The sequence below is a fragment of the Neoarius graeffei genome, chromosome 20 (genome assembly GCF_027579695.1).
Source record: "Neoarius graeffei isolate fNeoGra1 chromosome 20, fNeoGra1.pri, whole genome shotgun sequence".
NCBI classification, from domain to species: domain Eukaryota; kingdom Metazoa; phylum Chordata; class Actinopteri; order Siluriformes; family Ariidae; genus Neoarius; species Neoarius graeffei.
In genome coordinates, this window is record NC_083588.1 from 5,755,251 (window position 1) to 5,779,457 (window position 24,207).

Genomic DNA, 24,207 nt, shown 5'->3' on the forward strand with positions numbered 1-24,207 from the left:
TGTAATACAGAAGCTGTGTGTGTGTCGCAATAACAAAGTCTTTGCAATAGCATCAGTGCTGAGCTGATGTCAGGCCCAATAAGAGTTTCATATTGTCATTTATCAAATACGATGTATTAGTGATTTTTTTTTTAAATCACTGGTTTTAAAACCAAAATTTAAATTGAAAAAAATATATACTGGTTCAAAAAATGAAAAATACTGAGATTTCTGTGGGCATTTAAGATAATAACGTGTTACACTGGATGAGATCACAATAAAATCTCGTGATGACATGTTTTCCGTGAGATTATACAGTATGACAAACAACAGACCTCCGATCCAAGCGGATTACTGCTGTGGCTCCCAAAGTGCTCGCAAATCACAAATTCGAATCCTGACTGGGAGTCTGAGAGAACAAAACTCTGAATGCTAATGATTATAGTGATAGGGAAAGGGTATTGGAGGCGAGATTGAGAAGAGAGGTAGCAATCTGTGAACAGCAGTACGGGTTTATGCCAAGGAAGCGCACATCGGATGCAATTTTTGCTTTAAGAATGTTAATGGAGAAGTACAGAGAAGGCCAGAGAAAGCTACATTGTGTGTTTGTAGACCTGGAGAAGGCATACGATAGAGTGCCGAGAGATGAGTTATGGTATTGTATGAGAAAGAGTGGAGTGAATGAGAAGTATATTAGAGCGGTGAAAGACATATGAGAACAGTGAAACAGCAGTGAGGTGTGCAGTTGGAACGACTGAATGGTTCAAGGTGAAGGTGGGACTCCATCAAGGATCTGCTTTGAGTCCTTTCTTGTTTGCCATAGTGATGGATAGCTTGATGGACGAAGTGAGGAAAGAGTCACCACGGAACATGATGTTTGCAGATGATATTGTGATATGTGGTGAAAGTAGAAAGGAGGTTGAGTTGGGTTTGGAGAGATGGAGGAATGCATTGGAATGAAGAGGAATGAAGGTGAGCAGTAGCAAAACAGAATACATGTGCATCAATGAGAATGGGGATGAGAGTGTAGTGAAGATGCAAGGAGTAGACGTAAAGAAAGTTGGTGAATTCAAGTACCTGGGGTCAACTGTGCAGGAAAATGGGGGCTGCGATAGTGAGGTGAGAAAGAGAGTGCAGGCAGTGTGGAGAAGTAGCCTGGGAAATCCCATGCTGCTTTGCACAATCGTTCCGATTTGAAAAGACAGCATGGAAACTATGGTCTCAAGGCTCGCCTGAGTTAGGGAGCCAATCAGAGAGTGGGGAGGGGTGGAAAGACGGTGACGCGTACTACTCGACAAACGGAAGCTTGTAGTTTATTTGGGACTGTTTACGGATCACATTTAACATGGTGGCGAGCGATACGAACCAAACTAACCAAACCAGCTTCTCTCATATTTGTCTTGCACAAACGGCAGTAATCGTTCGGTGCCATTGTTTTCCTATTTTTGTTTTGCCTTCTCTTTCTCTTTCCTTCTCTTCTTCGCCTCTTCGTCTTCTTCGTCGCTCTAACTACGTCACCGGGTACAACTGCCATGATTGGCCATGGGCTACGTATACGCCAAATGATAGACATTCGCAACATCCAATAAACGGCCGTTGACAATCATAAACCACACCTCCCCTACGAGAAATTCAATAGGCGGATTCCAGACCATATTTCACTTGTGATATGGTCTGGTGTTAACCAGACTAGTGGAGAAGGATTTTGGGAGTCATTTGTGACAGGCAAGTCCCAGCAAAAGTGAAAGGTAAGATGTATAAGACAGTCGTGAGACCAGCTGTGATGTATGGATTGGAGACCGTACCCTTAATGAAGAGACAGGAGGCAAAGTTGGAGGTGGCGGAGTTGAGGATGTTAAGGTTTGCAATGGGAGTGATGAGGTTGGACAGGATAAGGAACGAGCACATCAGAGGGACAGAACATGTGGAGAGCTTGGGAATTAAGCTAAGAGAGATGAGACTGAGATGGTACGGGCACATCCTGAGAAGCGATGCAGAGCATGTGGGAAGGAGAATGTTGAGGATGGAGCTGCCAGGCACACGAAAACAAGGAAGGCCAAAGAGGAGATGCATGGATGTGGTGAGAGAGGACATGAAAGTGGCAGGTGTGGTAGAGAAGGATGCGGAAGACAGGGAGCGATGGAGACGAAAGATCCGCTGTGGCGACCCCTAATTGGGAGCAGCCAAAAGAAGAAGAAGAAGAAAAATGATTATAGTGATGCAAGCCATTTATTATGTTTATTTAAGTTTTGCCATCACGACTACCATAGTTCTAGTTGTACCAGAAGCTCACGGTGGAGTGGGGTTGGGGGTGGCAAATCACCAGTGCGAAGCAGCATCACTCCTGCGGGCTGGGTCTGGCCACAATACTTCATCCACATCACATGCTACAGTTGCAGTCAGAGGTTTACATACAGGGACGTGAGTGTTATGGCAGGATTGGGCTTTCAGTGATGTCTTTGAACTGTTCTTTGTCTGTCGCAGAATGATTGTACAACATACATCTTCAAAAGAAAAAAACAAAACAAGAATTTGGTGCACAAGTTTTAATTTATTTTGGGTTTTCTGTCATCAACCCAAGGTCAAAATTGTTCATACACCCACTTACATTGTTCATTCAGTGGTGCTGGAAGTTCCAAAATGTCTTTTAACTGGCCAAGGCCTCTTAACTTCCTGTTCCTGATCTTGATTGACTACATCTGGTAGCTTCTCTGTGCCAACATAAAAAGGGTTTGTTTGACAGCACTCACTAGATTGATCGACACACCTTGCCATTGGAAAGTCCAAGGAACTCAGTGCAGATCTCATCTCATCTCATTATCTCTAGTTGCTTTATCCTTCTACAGGGTCGCAGGCAAGCTGGAGCCTATCCCAGCTGACTACGGGCAAAAGGCAGGGTACACCCTGGACAAGTCGCCAGGTCATCACAGGGCTGACACATAGACACAGACAACCATTCACACTCACATTCACACCTACGCTCAATTTAGAGTCACCAGTTAACCTAACCTGCATGTCTTTGGACTGTGGGGGAAACAGGAGCACCTGGAGAGAACATGCAAACTCCACACAGAAAGGCCCTCGCCAGCCCCAGGGCTCGAACCCAGGACCTTCTTGCTGTGAGGCGACAGCGCTAACCACTACACCACCATGCCAATCTGTGGGGGGGGAAGGATTGTAGATTTACACAACTCAGGAACATCTCGTGAAGCCATTGTTAAACAATTGCAGATTCCAAGATCAGTTCAAACAATTGGTACAAGTTAGTGGGAGGTGTAACCACTTTCCCAAGCCACTTTGCTGGAAGAAGACTCAAACTGTCACCTTCAGCTGACAGGGAACTTATTTGGATGGTCAGGAACCACCAAGGCACAGACCTACGGTCAAGCGAGGTTTACATCAGCCCCTGCTCTAAAATCAATACCTTTAAATTTGACTAAAGTTTGCAGCTGACCTCATGGACAAAGAAAAATCCTTCTGGAGGAAAATTTGATGGTCAGATTGGACAAAGATTGAGTTGGTTGGTCACTGACCAGAGGTACAGAGGAACACTGGTGGTGGGAGCTTCACACTCTGAGGCTGGTCTTTTGCCTGTGGAACTGGTGCATTGCACAAAGTGGATGGATTCATGAAGAACCTCCAACTTCTTGAGCATAAACTCAAACCATCAGCAAGATAGATGAAAATTGGATGCAATTGGGTGTTCCAACAGGACAGTGACCCCCAAATACACATCAAAGCTGGTTGTGGAATGGATAAAGCAGGCTAACTTTGAAGCTGAAAATAAGTACTGACTTGAGCTCCACTGAAAACATGTGGACTGTACTGAAAAGTCGGGCCCATGCCAGGGAACACACAGATTGAATTGAACTCTCCCAATTATGCCAAGAAGAGCAGTCAAATATCCAACCGGAATTCTGCCAGAAGCTTGTTGAATTCTTCCAAAAGCCTCTGGTAAAGGTGAAACTTACGAAGGGACATTTAACCAAATATGAGGTGAGCTGTATGTCTATGTTTGACCTTCGGTGTATAATTTTAATCCCGTGTTGATTTCAGAAAATCCAAATTCTTTTTTTTTTCGATTAAAGATGTGTCACATTTCCCACACACTGTCCAGGGACGTTGATAATGGCCCTCTGTCCGATTGCATTTCTCCCTCTGCACCTGGTTTCGGAGAGCCTGAATCCAACCTCAGATATGCGTGGGGAATTGCACAAGTATCCATGTCCTATGTTCTCTGTAACAGACAAAAGAATATACAGATCAGTAAATATGATGCAGTCCAATATTCTTGCTCTGTATCTGCAAGTTTGAAGTCCTGGAAGGAGTGTTGCACACGCACCCATCCACAGAGTCACGGCACAGACCTTTGACTCTGTCAGAGTTTCTCTCAAGTGGCACCTGGGCCGTTGTTTCCTTCTCAGTCGGTGTTGCTGGAGGATGTGTTGCAATGTTGGCATTCTTACAGCATCGATGTTGTTGAACACTGTTGCATCATTTTGGACATGATCTCTTGTCTCCAGAAGCCCAGAGCTAACCATCAGAGCCTTCTAGGCCTACAGAGAAGGCCCAAACATATTAGCATTTCAAATGTTATATCTAATTTAATTCAATCTTTCATCATTTCATGATAATTATTCTCTTTGAATTTTAATTCGGCCTCATTTTCTATCAAATTTGCTTCAGAAGTGAAAGGGTTACTGTCCTGAAAACCTAATTGAGTTATCCAGTGCGATTTTTTTTTTTTTGTCTAGGTTGAAAGAGTTTAGCTCCGGCTCACTCACTGGTTAGGACTTCATTGCTGGGACAGAAGGCCATGGCTGTGTATGTTTACGGGTATGTAGGAAGTGACCGATGAAATAACCAATCAGATTTTGATTTAGAGTGGCAAGGACTAAAAATGTACCACCCTCGGCCTTCTCGAAGGCCATTGCTCGCTTAACCGCGAGTCGGTGCCGTCAGCACAGCAGTGAAGTCACCTTCCAGCCGATGTAGCGTTCATCAGTAGTGTTAGCGAATGCGAATAAAGTGGTCAAGCCAGTGCTATAGAGAGCAAGTAGCATAGGCTAACGACCGAGAAACTAAGATTTGTTTTCAGACTCTTCTTCCACGCTTGCTTGCTGCAGTATTTTTTACTTAGAATTAAATATTCATTTCCCAATGTAATTTACTGAGTTACTTTTAAAATCGACATCAACAGTGGAGCACACAACGGAGCAACCTGACAACCTGCTGTTAATCCCTTGCAAAATCCTTCGCCCTGTTGCCTTTTTGGTGTGTCTGTAGTCCCAGGTCTAAGAGTAACGGTTCGCCACTGCCGAAGCCTTGCGACATCGTTGGTCGAAACCAATATTTACCACAGCCATCTCTTGTTCCTCGATAAACATGTGACCTCATCTTTGCCTTTCTACACTGGAGAAGATTCAAAAATGGTGTGAGTGTGTGAAGTATACAACCCAATTCCAAAAATGTTGGGACAAAGTACAAATTGTAAATAAAAACGGAATGCAATGATGTGGAAGTTTCAAAATTCCATATTTTATTCAGAATAGAACATAGATGACATATCAAATGTTTAAACTGAGAAAATGTATCATTTAAAGAGAACAATTAGGTGATTTTAAATTTCATGACAACAACACATCTCAAAAAAGTTGGGACAAGGCCATGTTTACCACTGTGAGACATCCCCTTTTCTCTTTACAACAGTCTGTAAACGTCTGGGGACTGAGGAGACAAGTTGCTCAAGTTTAGGGATAGGAATGTTAACCCATTCTTGTCTAATGTAGGATTCTAGTTGCTCAACTGTCTTAGGTCTTTTTTGTCGTATCTTCCGTTTTATGATGCGCCAAATGTTTTCTATGGGTGAAAGATCTGGACTGCAGGCTGGCCAGTTCAGTACCCGGACCCTTCTTCTACGCAGCCATGATGCTGTAATTGATGCAGTATGTGGTTTGGCATTGTCATGTTGGAAAATGCAAGGTCTTCCCTGAAAGAGACGTCGTCTGGATGGGAGCATATGTTGCTCTAGAACCTGGATATACCTTTCAGCATTGATGGTGTCTTTCCAGATGTGTAAGCTGCACATGCCACACGCAGTAATGCAACCCCATACCATCAGAGATGCAGGCTTCTGAACTGAGCGCCGATAACAACTCGGGTCGTCCTTCTCCTCTTTAGTCTGAATGACACGGCGTCCCTGATTTCCATAAAGAACTTCACATTTTGATTCGTCTGACCACAGAACAGTTTTCCACTTTGCCACAGTCCATTTTAAATGAGCCTTGGCCCAGAGAAGACGTCTGCGCTTCTGGATCGTGTTTAGATACGGCTTCTTCTTTGAACTATAGAGTTTTAGCTGCCAACGGCGGATGGCACGGTGAATTGTGTTCACAGATAATGTTCTCTGGAAATATTCCTGAGCCCATTTTGTGATTTCCAATACAGAAGCATGCCTGTATGTGATGCAGTGCCGTCTAAGGGCCCGAAGATCACGGGCACCCAGTATGGTTTTCCGGCCTTGACCCTTACGCACAGAGATTCTTCCAGATTCTCTGAATCTTTTGATATTATGCACTGTAGGTGATGATATGTTCAAACTCTTTGCAATTTTACACTGTCGAACTCCTTTCTGATATTGCTCCACTATTTGTCGGTGCAGAATTAGGGGGATTGGTGATCCTCTTCCCATCTTTACTTCTGAGAGCCGCTGCCACTCCAAGATGCTCTTTTTATACCCAGTCATGTTAATGACCTATTGCCAATTGACCAAATGAGTTGCAATTTGGTCCTCCAGCTGTTCCTTTTTTGTACCTTTAACTTTTCCAGCCTCTTATTGCCCCTGTCCCAACTTTTTTGAGATGTGTTGCTGTCATGAAAAATGAGCCAATATTTGGCATGAAATTTCAAAATGTCTCACTTTTGACATTTGATATGTTGTCTATGTTCTATTGTGAATACAATATCAGTTTTTGAGATTTGTAAATTATTGCATTCCGTTTTTATTTACAATTTGTACTTTGTCCCAACTTTTTTGGAATCGGGGCTGGAGTTCAAAATGTTTTTATCGTCGGCTGTATTGTCGGACAGTATGATGTAATGTTTGCATCCGTTGTTTGAAACAGGTAATCTGACTTTAGGTCTATTTTTTCAGTTGTCAAGCTGGACAGTCTATGATAAAAATAATATAAGCTGATGGATACAAAGCCACTGAGGTGACATGGTGGTTATTTTCTAATAATATTATTTATTTTCTTGGAGTTAAACATCCCTGAAACCAGCTTGTCTTTATTTTCTGTCTTGCTTTGAAATGCATCTTGTCATGTGACAGGAAAAAAAAAAACGCAAAACACAAACTTATCTTTCCTGAAGACTTTGCCATTTCCGAAAAGGTAAAATTACATCTGTTCCAAAGAGCTGACACCGGAGACTCTTTTCCTAAATGCTTTCAAAGTAAAGGTCTCTTCACAGAAAACATCACAATTGTATGTTTTTCAATCTGTTGATCGGAACATTCTCAGTGAAAAAGAATTGAATCCAGGAAAAGAGGCAGTTAAAAGGTTTTCTTGGGTTCCAATCAGTGGCTTTCTCACATAAAATCTTCATCAGTGATTTATGACGAACTCCAGAGATTGAATTTGTCTTAGTTGACGATTATTCATATTATCCTCCAGCTCCGATGTGATCTCAAGCCTTAAAATTGTCTAAAGTAGATGAAAAAACCCAGGGACTTTATTAGGTTTCCGGCAAATAGACCATTTTACAGGAAGATTGCAGCGTGTCCTGATGTCCCTTCTGAAAGAAATCAGATTTTATTCACCGCCCACTAAGGCCAGACATCTCTCTGGTTATTGTACATGGGAAGGTGGTGTAATGCATCATTTACCGCATTGCCCTCTAGCATTTGGCATCATCTTGTAGTCCTCTTTACTTCTTTTATCTCTGCTTTCAACCAAGCATGAGGAGACAAACTGTCTGTTTATCATCTGATGTCGGCAATTAAATATTAAATGTAGACAGATTGACATTAAATTACTTATCAAAGCCGTAAAGAGCTAGCTCAATCATGAACGCTGCTCTAAAGGTCACAGACGAATTACATTCACCGGAAGAATGATGCATGGGGTTTGAAAAGGCGGTATGAATTTCCGAATCTCTGAAAATCTAAACGTCTAAATCCACTCCCAAGAACTATTTTGGTTTCATTACTAATTAAAAGACGTGGTTATTAAATTGAATTCACAAAAAAAAAAAAACAAAGCAACAGGGAAAACATGACAAATTTTGTGAGGTGTTTTTTCTTTTTTTTTATTTTTTATGTGCAGTGGTGTATAAAAACCTGGGACCACGCGTTTTTTTTTTTTTTTTCATTTAAACCTGGAAATCAAGAAAAGGTTTCAGAATTTTGAAAAATTTCAAACAAACAAAGAAAATGTTCAATTTCTTGAATAGTGAAGATCATCATGATGATTCTGCACTATTTCTCGGTTCTGATTTAAATATAAGCAAACATGTGATCGAGTCCACGTTGTCGATTGCTTTGTGCAAAAGATCAGATCTTCCTTCTGTCTTATCTCTTCTCTTGAAGCACGTGTTCAAACGACACGGCGATGGATTTGATCTCAAATGGATCCTGCTCAAACTTGTCGAGTCCAATTTAATGCAAAATGTTCATTCAAGGCAACTATTGCATTGACCAGCAAGATCTCTGAGATTTAATCGAAAATCCATTTGTCATCATGAACAAAAATGTAACATGAGCATTGAATATCATTTATAATTTAGTATAAATCTTATATCTTGATTCTAATATTCATGGATTGTTTATTTTTGTCTTATTTAATGTGTAATATGTGCATTATATATTTTTGGGGTGGCATCTGGGGTGGCCAATCCGATTTCTAGGGTGGCACAGCACATGAGATCAATTAAAATTGTGTTTCTTGGGCAGACACGAGCCCGACTTTTCACCACGGTCCACATATTTTTGATAGCCCCAGAGTGTGATGCTACCACCACCATAATTAACACTTAGTACAGTGTTCCTCTGTACCTCTGGTCATTGCAGCTAAACAGCTCAATCTTTGTCTCATCTAGCCATAAAACTTTCCTCCAGAAAGTTTTTTTTCTTTGTCTAATTGGTCAGCTGCAGGATCTTCTCCAACTTGAAGGTATTGATTTTGAAGCGGGGCATCTTTCTTTCTTTGACACCAGCCTCTTACTTGTATAGTGACACTGGTGTTCCAGCAGCTTCGAGTTTATGGCAGGCCTGTGCCTGAATGGTTCCTGGGTTGTTCTTGACCATCTATCCATCCATCCATTATCTGTAGCCACTTTTCCTGTACAGGGTCGTGGGCAAGCTGGAGCCTATCCCAGCTGACTGTGGGCGAGAGGCGGGATACACCCTGGACAAGTCACCAGGTTATCGCAGGGCTGACACATAGAGACAAACAACCATTCACACTCAAATTCACACCTACAGTCAATTTAGAGCCACCAGTTAGCCTAACCTGTATGTCTCTGGACTGTGAGGGAAACCAGAGCAGACACGAGGAGAACGTGCGAACTCCACACAGAAAGGTCCTCGTCCGCCACTGAGCTCAAACCCAGGACCTTCTTGCTGTGAGGCGACAGTGCTAACCACTACACCATCGTGCCGCCTGTTCTTGACCATTCAAACCACTTTCTTCTCAGCTAAGGGGGACAGTTTGGGTCTTCTTCCAGCAAAGTGGCTTGACAAAGTGGCTACACGTCCCAATAACTTGTACTGATGTACAGTTGTTTGAACTGATGATCTTGGAATCTGTAGGAGTTTAGAAATGGCTCCAAGATCCTCTTTCGCAGATCTGCACTGAGTTCCTTGGACTTTCCCATTGTACTGTGTGTCGGTCAATCCCATGAGTTCTGTCAAAAAAAAACTTTTCATGTTGGCACAGAGAAGCTCCCCACTGTAGTCACTCATGAGCAGGAACAGGAAGTTAAGAGGTCTTGGCCTGAGCAAGTTAAAAGACATTTTGGAACATCCAGCACCACTGAATTAATAATCGAAGTGGGTGTACAGTATGTCTCATCATCTGGAGAAGTTTGACCCTGTGTTGATGACCGAAAACCTAAATTAAATTCAAACTTAGAAAAAGAAAGAAATCACTGAAAGAAGACAAGAGCAAGAAGAAGCCTTTATTTATCACACGTATACTCAAGCACAGACTTAAGCACAGTGAAATTCCTCTCTGCGTTTAACCCATCTGAAGCACTGAATGCACAAGTGAGCAGTGAGCACACACACATCCCCAGAGCAGTGGGCAGCTACGCTACAACACCTGGAGAGCAGTTGGGGTTGAGGTGCCTTGCTCAAGGGCACTTCAGCCCAACCTTCAGGCCATGGCTTCTCCATATTAACCGAACCACATGCCTTTGGATTGCAAAATAATGGAAAGCCCAGTATTTCCATGACACTCGTGTCTCTGTATGTAAACCTCTGACTCCCACTGTGCATACTGTCGATACACCTGTGGCAGAAATAAAAGGGTTTCAATTCAAAGTTAATAACTTGTCAGGAACAGGGGAAAAAATGAGAATTTGTTTTCACCAGTGACTCCAGTGTTTCTTTTTCCATCATTCCAAGTTTGAAGTGTAATATTCGCAGATTATCATCTCCAGGCTGAGAAAATGTTGCCGACCTCAGAAAACTCACCTTGAAAGGCATTCCTTATCTTTAAAGGCATCACTCTCAGCCAGTCCAGCTCATCTCGTCTTGCTTGCGCTTGCTCTTATTTCTTCCCATTTCTTTTCCCATGTAAGTGGCAGTTTCCAAGTTGTAATTTCCCACTTTGGCACGTGTGAAGTGGAAATTAAAAAACTACATGGACACTTCCATGAAAGCATGTCCTTTGTGCGACTTAAAAAAAAGCATAATAATAATAATAATAATCAGTTCAATTTATATCGCGCCTGTCTCACACCCAAGGTCGCTTTACAATTAAGGAAAAAAATAAAAAAGACAGTCCACCAAGAGAGGGTCAGGATGTAATTCCAATGGCGTAGCTACCACAGTCCCACCAGGTGCATGAAGATAAATCCCACACAGTAGAGGTCTGCGCGGGACAGAATTTTCAGTCCCGCTCCCGCCCGCTCCCACATTGTGCAGTCCCGCTCCCGCAAAGAATTATGATTTTCAGTCCCGCTCCCGCCCACGCCTGCCATATTTTGTCCCGCTCCCGCCCGCAAATCCCGCATGATGCAGACGTTCGCATTATTTCTCACGAAAGTTCTTGTCATTGGCTTGGGGAATTAAACATGCTGAGCTTAGCTGAGCTCTCCACTGACTGATCCTTCACCTAGCGCACGTAGCGAGGGTGCGCGTTGCCAGGCGGCATGCGCAGCTGAGGCTTTACAGAGATACCCAACACACCTACCAAAATCTACAGTGGATATTAAGAATATTGTACATTGCACATAGCTTATATGTCACTCCTCACATTTACATTCCAGGAAATACAAGTAGGCCTATAAGAAATTAATATAATTTAAAGACACAGCGTGATGGTGCCCCGCCCCCTACTTTCTTTTTAAAGCAGCACTTACTTCTGAAGCACTGTGAGCTTCACTAGAGGAGCTCTGCTCTTCTGCCATGATCGGAGATCTCAAACGCGGAAAGGAATCGGAAACGTACATGAGATTAGACCACATCTGCAAATTTAGGCATCTTAAAATGTTTTTATTAATGCCAAATAAAATATCCAGCACAAATTATATATGATAGACATAAATTAATCATTTATAAATTTTATTTTAAACACGTTTTTAGTTAGCTTGACTGCAGCTTATCACCTCTCCCGCTCGCTCCCGCATTGTGCACTCCCCCTCCCGCCCGCGCCCGCAATGAGCTTTCAAAATTTGTCCCGCGCTGCACTGCTTTGCGTCGGGTCCCGCGGGTCCCACGGGACTCCCGCGGGAGTGCAGGGCTCTACCACACAGCTGCCGCCAGGCACCATCGCTCGGAACACCGCGCCATGGATCCACAAAGTGAGCACAAAAGCACCGCCACACAGAGTGCTGGACAACCCTGATGTTAAAAGAGCAACGAGCTCACTGTAGTCCATATCGAGGAGCACAGGCATCACCCATAGTGGACCAAGGCCTGAAGGGAACCGACGCCCAAAACTGGGTCCGGCGCTACACCACAACCGGCAGACAAAACACTCAAACAAAAAACAAGCATCAAACTACACAAACACACAAAAAACCAAAAAAACCGAAAAGCTCCCGTGAGAATCGGCAGCTAAAACACGCATGGCTTACTCTCAAATGGAAATGGAAAATTATTGAAATTAATTTCAAACTTATCTTAACTAAATCTTATCTAAACTACTTTAAACACCTTTATACAATTAGAGGCCCGGATGGCTCTTGGTTCTGTTCTCCAATCATAAACTCTAAATATTCATACAAGATTTTGGATTTAAATACAACAAGAAGTCGTGTTAGCAACAAGCTCTCCAGGTGATAGATGGCGAATGTTCTAGATTTAACTGAGCACTGTGTTTGTTTGTAAATTATTTTATCAAAAATCAATCCTGATCAAGGGGCGGCACGGTGGTGTAGTGGTTTGCGCTGTCGCCTCACAGCAAGAAGGTCCGGGTTCGAGCCCCGTGGCCGACGAGGGCCTTTCTGTGCGGAGTTTGCATGTTCTCCCCGTGTCCGCGTGGGTTTCCTCCGGGTGCTCCGGTTTCCCCCACAGTCCAAAGACATGCAGGTTAGGTTAACTGGTGGCTCTAAATTGAGCGTAGGTGTGAATGTGAGTGTGAATGGTTGTCTGTGTCTATGTGTCAGCCCTGTGATGACCTGGCGACTTGTCCAGGGTGTACCCCGCCTTTCGCCCGTAGTCAGCTGGGATAGGCTCCAGCTTGCCTGCGACCCTGTAGAACAGGATAAAGCAGCTGGAGATAATGAAATGAGATGAGAATCCTGATCAAAACTCATTTTGGGGACTTTACACTGTTTACAGTGTGAGCGGCCATGTTGATTTGTTATCACTCACTCCTGGACAAATCAAGAGTTCACTCTGGGTTGAAAAGATGACTCAAAGCTGAGGAGTTGAAAACAACAAATTGAAGCGTGGCTTTTCCTGGCTGTTGGTGCAACATCAAGCTTGACTCAGAGCTTTCAGCATAATCCTGAAACGGGTCTACCGTTGCACTGAAGGGAAATGAGATTTCTGTATCTCAACCTGATCACAAAAATCCCTGACTGGACAGTCGGAGATATTGGTTTCTGTGACAGAGATTTCCTGTTTGCTCCTGAAGACAAAGGTCATAACGTGACCTTCCCTTGTCGAGAATCTGTCCGTCACATATCTGTTCATTAAATGCACAAGGAATTTCTGAAAACACAGAGGTATCTACAGATGGGTTAACGAGACGCAGCGAGAGTAATGACAGGCAGCAGATGGCTGCAGCGAAAACAGGAGGAAAACAGGAAGCAGGAAACAGGAGGGGGTTTGTTCAGGACTTGAGTCGCTCCAGCTACAAAACGCAGGTTTACTTGAATGTATGAATGATACTTGCAATATGTTCTCCTTACACTGACATTGCGATGTTTTCTGTTCACTGAACATTTTTGGAAGGAGTCTCCAGTGTCAGCGCTTTGTCAAAGTCAGAAGTCAAGCTGTGACCTTTTTTAAGAGAAAGAGAAAAAAAGAGACCGGTGAAGATAGACTTCAGTTTCTGTCTGCCATGACGAAACCGATCACCAGAAGTCGTTTTGCGATGTTCCATGACGATAAAAGTAATGATAAACATCGTCACTGTGCTGTTGTTGTCGAAAAGGAATAAAACACAAAGAGATTTGCTGTTTATTGAAAACAATCAACTTGAAGGTGGAAATAGTCTCTCTGCATTGCCTCAGGGCACATCCCACTTCCGTCATTGATTCTTTTCCTTTAACAGCATGTCCTGAAGTGTTTTTTTCCCAATGAACATGGCCACTTTTTAATGATGTTGCTGTTGAAAAGGAAAAAGAAATATTATGATGTCCTTTGCTGAAGTACCTTTTGATTTGATGACATTATTATTATTATTATTATTATTATTATTATTATGGCCGGGTGGCACGGTGGTGTAGTGGTTAGCGCTGTCGCCTCACAGCAAGAAGGTCCGGGTTCGAGCCCCATGGCTGGCGAGGGCTTTTCTGTGTGGAGTTTGCATGTTCTCCCCGTGTCCGCGTGGGTTTCCTCCGGGTGCTCTGGTTTCCCCCACAGTCCAAAGACATGCAGGTTAGGTTAACTGGTGACTCTAAATTGAGCGTAGGTGTGAATGTGAGTGTGAATGGTTGTCTGTGTCTATGTGTCGGCCCTGTGATGACCTGGCGACTTGTCCAGGGTGTACCCCGCCTTTCGCCCGTAGTCAGCTGGGATAGGCTCCAGCTTGCCTGCGACCCTGTAGAACAGGATAAAGCGGCTAGAGATAATGAGATGAGATTATTAGGGCCCGCGCACCGAGGTGGTGGCCTCTAGTGTCCACTGGAGGGCACTGCACCAAGGTGGAAGGTCCTATTGTTTTCCTCAGGATTCTTATTATTATTCTTGTTATTTTTCTTCTTCTTTTTCTTTAAGACCTGGCCGTTTTTGAAGTGGTTCCCATGGGCAAAAACTCATGAATTTTGGTACACACATCAGTCCTAGCCACCTCTACTCAGGGATTGAGACTTGGCCCCAGGTGTGTCCTGGGGACTCCATAGCGCCCCCATATGTCATTGAGATTTTTGCCCAGGATCTAGTTTCACCAATCTGAACAAAATTGTAACGTACATTGTATTCGCCATACTCAACAGGAAGTGGGTTATTTTTGGTTTTGTGCATTTTGACACACGTTACATTTTAACATTCTCCTCCGAGGCAGTTTGTTGGATTCATGCCAGATTTGGGATACCGGAGGTGCTCGGGCCCTTCATCGCCACTTGCGGCAATATTTAGAATTATTATCATTATTATAATGATGTCCATGAGAAATACATGATCAATCTACGTACGTTTAGATTAATTGCCTGTAACTGGAACGCCATCAGGTCCTATTAGGATGTCAAACACCGCGCAGTTGACCTTGTGCTGATGACTTTTAAGGCTCGTCATTAATCATTATCCGAAAGGGAATATTGATGTGGACTGTCATTACGAACAATCAGTCCGCGCCAGCTGTTGAGCTGCTTCTCCTGCATGAACAGGGCACCATGGGAATTAAATTAGCACTGTGGCAAAGCCCTGAAATACAAGCTAATCACTCCAGGTGGTTTCCATACCTGCAGAAAGAAAAAGGAAAAATCATCATGGTGCATCTGTGCAACTTTAAAACCCTGATCGTCTCTCCATATGACTCAACACATGACATCACAGATTTTAAAATCGACTCATCAAGAATGCTAATTTGAAACTAAATCAATATCGAAGCACAAAAACTCCATAAAGAGTGAAGATCTTTCATGTTTAAGATTTCAGAGCTATACAGTGGTGCTTGAAAGTTTGTGAACCCTTGAGAATTTTCTATATTTCTGCATAAATATGACCGAAAACATCATCAGATTTTCACACAAGTCTGAAAAGTAGATAAAGAGAACCCAGTTCAACAAATGAGACAAGAATACTATCCTTGGTCATTTATTTATTGAGGAAAATGATCCAATATTACATATCTCTAAGTGGCAAAAGTATGTGAACCTTTGCTTTCAGTATCTGGTGTGACCCCCTTGTGCAGCAATAACTGCAACTAAACATTTCCGGTAACTGTTAATCAGTCCTGCACACCGGCTTGGAGGAATTTTAGCCCATTCCTCCGTACAGAACAGCTTCAACTCTGGGATGTTGGTGGGTTTCCTCACACAAACTGCTCGCTTCAGGTCCTTCCACACCATTTTGATTGGATTAAGGTCAGGACTTTGACTTGGCCATTCCAAAACATTAACTTTATTCTTCTTTAACCATTCTTTGGTGGAACGACTTGTGTGCTTCAGGTCGTTGTCTTGCTGCATGACCCACCTTCTCTTGAGATTCAGTTCATGGACAGATGTCCTGACATTTTCCTTTAGAATTCACTGGTATAATTCAGAATTCATTGTTCCGTTGATGACGGCAAGCCGTCCTGGCCCAGATGCAGCAAAACGGGCCCAAACCATGATACTACCACCACCATGTTTTACTGATGAGATAAGGTTCTTATGCTGGAATGCAGTGTTTTCCTTTCTCCAAACATAACACTTCTCATTTAAACCAAAAAGTTCTATTTTGGTCTCATCTGTCCACAAAACATTTTTCCAATAGCCTTCTGGCTTGTCTATGTGATCTTTAGCAAACTGCAGACGAGCAGCAATGTTCTTTTTGGAGGGCAGTGGCTTTCTCCTTGCAACCCTGCCATGCACACCATTGTTGTTCAGTGTTCTCCTGATGGTGGACTCATAAAATCACTTCATTTTGCTTTTACTTAAGTTATTGAACTTATTTAAATTTATTTTATTTTTATTCTTTTTTTCAGACGATTTTATCTTCTATTTTTAGATATGTTTACTTCTTTTTTGATTCAGGAGCTTGGTAGTAAATTTGAATTTCCCTCTGGGGATTAATAAAGTAATTCTGATTCTGATTAACATTAGCCAATGTGAGAGAGGCCTTCAGTTGCTGAGAAGTTGCCCTGGGGTCCTTTATGACCTTGCTGACTATTACACGCCTTGCTCTTGTAGTGATCTTTGTTGGTCGACCACACCTGGGGAGGGTAATAATGGTCTTGAATTTCCTCCATTTGTACACAATCTGTCTGACTGTGGATTGGTGGAGTCCAAACTCTTTAGAGATGGTTTTGTAACCTTTTCCAGCCTGATGAGCATCAACAACGCTTTTTCTGAGGTCCTCAGAAATCTCCTTTGTTCATGCCATGATACACTTCCACAAACATGTGTTGTGAAGATCAGACTTTGATAGATCCCTGTTCTTTAAATAAAACAGGGTGCCCACTCACACCTTATGTCATCCCATTGATTGAAAACACCTGTCTCTAATTTCATCTTCAAATTAACTGCTAATCCTAGAGGGTCACATACTTTTGACACTCACAGATATGTAATACTGGATTATTTTCCTCAATAAATAAATGACCAAGTATAATATTTTTGTCTCATTTGTTTAACTGGGTTCTCTTTATCTACTTTTAGGACTTGTGTGAAAATCTGATGATGTTTTAGGTCATATTTATGCAGAAATATAGAAAATTCGAAAGGGTTCACAAACTTTCAAGCACCACTGTATGCGATTTTTGTTTCAGGTCCACATGAGTTTTTCTTCCTGGATATGTTTTGGATTTTTGTGCAAAATGCAAGAGAGTGATTGTGTTTCGAAGGCAAAGGTTTCAATTTCAAAGAGTTACGATTTAAACTCACGGGTGGTTTTAATCCTGATAAGGAGCGAGGGGTAGCTAGTTTCCTCACAGCTGTTCACGAATGACACACACGGACTTCCTCTGTCTGTTTGACTGTGCGATTTCATGCACCTTATTTGCTTTAATCCCCTCAAATGAAATAACTTCCCAGCCACAGAACAGAATGGCTTGATATTTTGTGAGATATGACAGAAATAAACATCGATCACAATGACCACATTTCAGAGGGAAATAAATTTCACCAATTTTATGAAATTGAAAGGCTGGCTCGCTTTGAAAAGTAAAAAAAAAAAAAAAGGACAAAACATACTTGGATGCCAACCAGCTTCCTGGCTGCAGTGCATTCTGAGAAATGTAGGCGAAAATCTCTTCGCACTTTATTCAATTCTGAGGTTTTTTCTCTTGTAAATCGATGACTTTAAGCTTGAAATTCTGATTTTTTTTTCTCAGAATATTACCTCTGCCTCAGATCAGGGTGTTTTTTTTAATTTCTTTATTTATTTTTAAACCCTACAACCAAGCAACACATTACATCAAAAACGGTTTTGAAACAGTTTTTTTCATGTTTGGATTGGTGTCCTGTCAGCCATTGTATATTTTATACTATAGACACGCCCTCATAAACTGTTCTCAGGAGTAGTTCCATGCTTATTGAGTTGTAACATGACTTTCGAGCAGTCGAAGGTTCGAGTTCGTTTGAAAGTGATGTCCTGAGAGTAAAAAAAACAAAAGGGCAGGCATTCGAATGCACCTACACTAAATCCAGGTCCCCTAACAGAAAACATCACCGTGGAAATGATATCGAGCCTGTTATTATGGGATACATCAATTCAATTCAAATCAAGTCAAGTTTATTTGTATAGCACTTTTAACAATAAACATTGTCACAAAGCAGCTTTACAGAATTTGAACGACTTAAAACATGAGCTAATTTTATCCCTAATCTATCCCCAACGAGCACGCCTGTGGCGGCGGTGGCAAGGAAAAACTCCCTCAGACGACATGAGGAAGAAACCTCGAGAGGAACCAGACTCAAAAGGGAACCCATCCTCATTCGGGCAACAACAGACAACATGACTAAAACATTAACAGTCCTAACATAAAGTCGGCTTCGTTGATGCTACAAACCCACCACCGACGGAAACCCGAGCGCAAAACCGTTCACGACAACCGCAGTCCCAAAGTCAACAAGTCAACTGCAGTCCCCAGCCACAAAAGCACCATTGCAAGAGTCCAGAGCGTCCTCCGACTGTCCACACGGAGCCCCCACCTGTCCACAACCCTCCACAGGAGCGATGCGATGCCATGAGACTCCAACCAGACACAGGGCACCAGGATGGATCAGGCAGGTCTGAGGAGCAGAAGAGGTCAGCGTCTCGATCCCAGGACTGACATGTAACTCAGAGGGACAGATTTGGCGGGGGGCGATCATACAAGTCCCAATGTAAGTTCTCATCTCATCTCATTATCTCTAGCCGCTTTATCCTTCTACAGGGTCGCAGGCAAGCTGGAGCCTATCCCAGCTGACTACGGGCGAAAGGCGGGGTACACCCTGGACAAGTCGCCAGGTCATCACAGGGCTAACACATAGACAACCGTTCACACTCACATTCACACCTACGGTCAATTTAGAGTCACCAGTTAACCTAACCTGCATGTCTTTGGACTGTGGGGGAAACCGGAGCACCCGGAGGAAACCCACGCGGACACGGGGAGAACATGCAAACTCCACACAGAAGGGCCCTCGCTGGCCCCGGGGCTCGAACCCAGGACCTTCTTGCTGTGAGGCAACAGCGCTAACCACTACACCACCGTGCCGCCCCAATGTAAGTTGTTTCTATGGAAACGAAACCGTATTGGAAGGAGGAACCACTGTCAGAGCAGCTGCTGGAGGAAATGAATCAACACCAAGTGTGTGTGTGAGAGAGAGAGAGAGAGATTAAGGAACACACATTCTCATGCTGGGCGGCACGGTCGTGCAGTGGTTAGCGCTGTCGCCTCACAGCAAGAAGGTCCGGGTTCGAGCCCCGTGGCCGGCGAGGGCCTTTCTGTGCGGAGTTTGCATGTTCTCCCCGTGTCCGCGTGGGTTTCCTCCGGGTGCTCCGGTTTCCCCCACAGTCCAAAGACATGCAGGTTAGGTTAACTGGTGACTCTAAATTGAGCGTAGGTGTGAATGTGAGTGTGAATGGTTGTCTGTGTCTATGTGTCGGCCCTGTGATGACCTGGCGACTTGTCCAGGGTGTACCCCGCCTTTCGCCCGTAGTCAGCTGGGATAGGCTCCAGCTCGCCTGCGACCCTGTAGAACAGGATAAAGCGGCTACAGATAATGAGATGAGATGAGATATTCTCGTGCTCGAGGACCAGTCCACGCAGGAAACTCCGCGCCAGGTTTTCACCGGTAGCCGGTGTGAGTGGATCTCTCTCTCTCTCTCTCTCTCTCTCTCTCTCAGCGGCGCACAAGCAGGTGTTTGCCGGGCTGAATAAACAAACGCACAGTTTAAAAAAAAATCATATATAGTTATAGTTATTATTTTTTACACCAAAAAATCCGTTACCGGATGCGCGCGGCTCATCATTTCAATCCATCCAGCAACACAACCGGGATGCGCGCGTGTGTGTGTGTGTGTGTGCGCGCGCGTGTGCCCCCCACCCGCCCCAATTGCTGTGAAACTTGCGCGAGGTTTATTTGATGGTTTATTCGCCGCACGCGCACCTGCGATACGATGCGATGACGCGCCGTTTGTGAGCGGCGCGAGCCTCAGTGACACAGAAGAGCACGAGGAGGAGGAGGAGGAGGAGGTGAAAGAGAAGGAGGAGTGAGGAGAGGAGGAGAGGAGAGGAGAGGAGAGGAGGAAAAGGAGGGAGGAGGTCGGATGCAGTAGCGCCGCCACTCCGAGTCCAAACTCTGCGCACGCGAGACACTCAAAGCTCCACGCGTTGCAAGGAAGGAAGGAAGGAAGGAAGGACGGGCGCACGCGCAGACTATTCCTATCTATCTCTCTATATATCTATACCTATACCTATATATTCTTTCATCCTAAGGTCTATTTTGAATCCAAGAAAAAGGGAAAGAAGAAGAAGAAGAAGAAGGAGAAGATGCCGTTTCACGCGCGTCCCTTTGTGCGCCGGAGAGCCGCGCAGATCCTCGCCTCGGTCTGTCTGCTGTCCATCGGATTCACCTGCACCGGTGAGTCGCTCGGGTTCTTTCATTCTTTCATTCATTCTTTCATTCATTCATTCATTCTGCTCGTGCGTGCGTTTCTGGATTGGGTTGATGCTTTTATTGTTATTTATTTATTTATTTATACCTCTGAGGAGAAACAGCAGTGTCCCGGTGCAGTTTCATGCAGACAAGGGAGGGATGATTTGGAGGAAAAAAAAAAAAAACATCCTGCGCGTGAGCTCGTTGTGCAGGTCGGTCCTCACCGTGCACGACTTTCTGCGCACCCTGATACGAGCACGAGCAAGTTTTGTGCAGCCACGAGGCGACGGCGCTGTACTGAAGCCTGATGCGCGGACGTGGACGTGCACGCGGACAGAAAAGCGCGGGTGCGTGCGTGCGTGCGTGTGCGCGCGTTCTAGATGTCAAGATAATCGAGAGGTCTAATTAAGGGCAGTGCATAAAATGGGTCAGATGCGTTCCGCGCAGACCCCAGGACTCCACCGGACTCCCCTACTGTTCCCCACCCACCGACACACCGAGCTGCGCTAAAGCACCATCAGCACAGGGCGCGTGGCGCGTGCCATGCCATGCCGATGTTCTTGCTGCATTGGCAGGATGGTGCTGACAGGTTGGCCGAGTAAGCTGGCTGCCTGGCTGTGTTTGAGCCCTCGCTTCAGCAAGTTACACAAGGAAACGACTCATAAAGGTGTCAAAAGGATGGGAGGGAGAAACACACACACACACACACACACACACACACACACACACACACACACACACACACACACACACACACACACATATTTCTTCAAGACAGCTCTGCAGACTGTCCAAAGTGTCCAGATGTCACATCCAGACAGTCCAGTTTGTTGTCCAGATGTTGATCCCATGTCTGAGGTCTGTGAACTCTATCCAAGGCATGTATGATGGAAATCATCACCATCGCCACGATCATCTTCACTGCTGTTACTGTATATCCGACTGCGTTCATGGTCTGCTGAATCACACAGGTTTCTCATCGAATTGTGCCAAGGCTCCATGACTGCGTCCCTCCAGTGTGCATCTTTCACCACCATACGGACACCCTTTCCTCGAAAAGTTAATTAAAGGTGCACCAAAGTCAAAGAAACATCCGAAAGGCGCTTCCAAGGTCCAAGGAGACGTACAGTTTGGCACCTTTATTTCCTTCATAGTCATACGTCTCTATTAATGGCATCGCTACAAATCAGGAACGTTCTGGAATTAAAAAAACAAACAAACAAACAAAAAAAAACTATGTCATAAATCAACAGAATTTTCCGTGATGTCATCTGTGTGTGGTATAAATCTGTCTGGAGGCCTCGTGGATACGATAAATTTGTAATACAGTAAAACACTTTGTTGAGTCACTTCACGTCACGATGAGGTCAGTGTGTTCGGGCAGGGAAATGATCCAGATGTGCTTATGAGGTAAGAGAAGGGTTCTAATTCGAAAGGAACAACACGAACACAACACATATACAACATATATAAAGGATGACTGAGGACATTTCTGTTTTGTTGTTTTTTACAATTCAGGCATAACTTTGGGTTGAACTTCCTTTCAACGTGAAAGGAAATCGCGTGACTGAGAGTTCCTCTAGCCACGAGCTTCAATCCTGGGCGAACCGAAACGAGCAATTTAATTCTAATCCTTGTCGACAGAAGCGACGCTTAATGCAGACGTAGAGTCCGAGCTCGAGAGGATAAAGAATGCAGGAAGAGCTTTCTTCTCAGGCTCTAATGAAGAAGAGGAGCTTTGGTGCAAGGAGTTTAAAGGTTTAAAGGTGCAGTCAGAATAATGGACCCTTCTGGACAAGCAGCCTGTTGGGGAAACGGCGAGAATCGGTTTGAAGTCATGGACGTGTTTTATTCCACGATCCCAGATTAAATTAGGAGTTAAACTTGGCGAAATGAAATGCGATGACAAAACAGTCATTCGTTTTAGAGATCAAGTTTGAAACGGATGTGCACTGATGTGCACAGGTCAGGATGGACCGGACCTTTGAGGGTCACCACTTGAAAGAACCCCAAAGAAAGATCTGGTTTAGTTCCCTTCATTTCTGAGACAGAGAGAGATATGAATATCGTGTGTCAGCGGATTCTCAGATCTCTTCTGTTGGGATAAAAATAATGAAAAACAGGCTCACATCCCTTCTTTCTTCCTTCAATATTAAATCTGCTGCAAAATTAAACACCTTCAGGAGTGCGTAAGGTCAGCCCAGAAGCTCAAATAAGCTCAAGATTTTGAAAAAAAAAAAGTCGTCATTGTTGTGCTAGGTCCTGAGTCAGAGCTCCAGCTGGTTGTCTGACTCTTCACACACACACACACACACACACACACACACACACACATACATATATATCAGTTTTGAAGAATCTGACCAAGAGGTAAATGGACAAAAGAGACCATGTTGCTGTGAAACACATCCATACTGTAGATCTGCTGGTGTTAATGAAGTCATTGGCCTGGGAGTTTGCTCAGCGAGCGGAAAAGGCTTCCATGCTAAACACACACACACAACCCCCCCTCTCGCTTTGGCATCGTTTCTCACTTCATTTGCATGTTGCTGGCTGGCCGCAGTAAAGCTTCCTTGGACGGAAACGTGTTCGAGGGCCTTTTTCCTCTTGCATTAATTAGGGAATAATTATGAATACATTAAGCAACGAGTTGTGCTCCTGGGACTCTACATTTCTGAATAAATGAGCAGGTCGGTGTTTTTTGTGTGTGTGTGTTTGTTTTTGTACGTCCTCCTGCGTTCAGTGCCGTGGTTTCCAAGCCTAACGAAATCCAGAGATTTCTCACTTTGCTCTGGCTTCAAACAGCCAATTCATCCCAGGTTCGATATGAAATGAGACGAATCAGAAGCGTGCCTTCGTAGAAGAGCGAAATATGCCGATGTGGCATTTCTGAGAGGCATCAAAGACTTTAGAGAGAAAGAAAAGCTAACGCGGACGTAAAGAAAGGTCGACCTGCCAGTCTTCGTTACAGATGAGGGGGGAGTGGGTGTGCGACATTTCCCCAACACTCTGGAGTGTCTTTGAGCTCAGCATGGGCCGAGATTTTTTCAGAGAATGCGGATGAATTCGAACAATGAACTCTTGAAGAGCAGAAGAAGAAGAAGAAGAAGTGAGAATGAGAGAGAGAGAGAGAGCCAGGGGTTGTTTGTCTCAAGCTCTTGCTTTGCTCCCTGGTGGAGATGAGATATGTCCATCTGTCATGTTCCCTTTCATCAATCACAGTTGCAATCTCAATCTTGATCAGATTCTGAGAATTCTGATCTGACTGATGATGTCCTGAAACCCCGGGTTGGTATCAGATCAGACTCGGGACGGAGATACAAATCTAGAAGTTGATTCAGGATCTTTTTTTTTCCATCCTCCATTTCCATCACGTCCTGAACGTTGGGCGTGAACCAGCCTTCAGATGAATACTGATTGGTTGGACGGAATAGTTCGGCGATTTTGTGGCAGCGAATTTTTAATTCGCATTGTTCCGAATGAAAAATAAAAGTGTCGACAATAGAATTGTCCCTTCGGACACCCGGAACTTTCCATGTACTCGTGCATCCTCAAGCACTTTTTGAAAGCAGGATACATCAAAAACTTTTCTCTCCAGTCCGATCTCGC

The 24,207-nt window shown here is 44.0% G+C and overlaps 1 protein-coding gene across 4 annotated transcripts in view; it reads left to right on the forward strand.

Annotated features, from left to right (window-relative positions):
- The first annotated feature begins 20,248 nt into the window (after positions 1–20,248).
- The window catches only part of unc5a (unc-5 netrin receptor A), a 404,105-nt gene continuing 400,146 nt past the window's right edge, over positions 20,249–24,207 (forward strand). For all 4 annotated transcript variants that reach the window (XM_060901162.1, XM_060901164.1, XM_060901165.1 and 1 more), the window contains exon 1: positions 20,249–20,583. In XM_060901162.1, the coding sequence (XP_060757145.1) occupies positions 20,493–20,583 (91 nt within the window). In that variant the 5' untranslated portion in view covers positions 20,249–20,492. The remainder of the gene's footprint in view (positions 20,584–24,207) is intronic.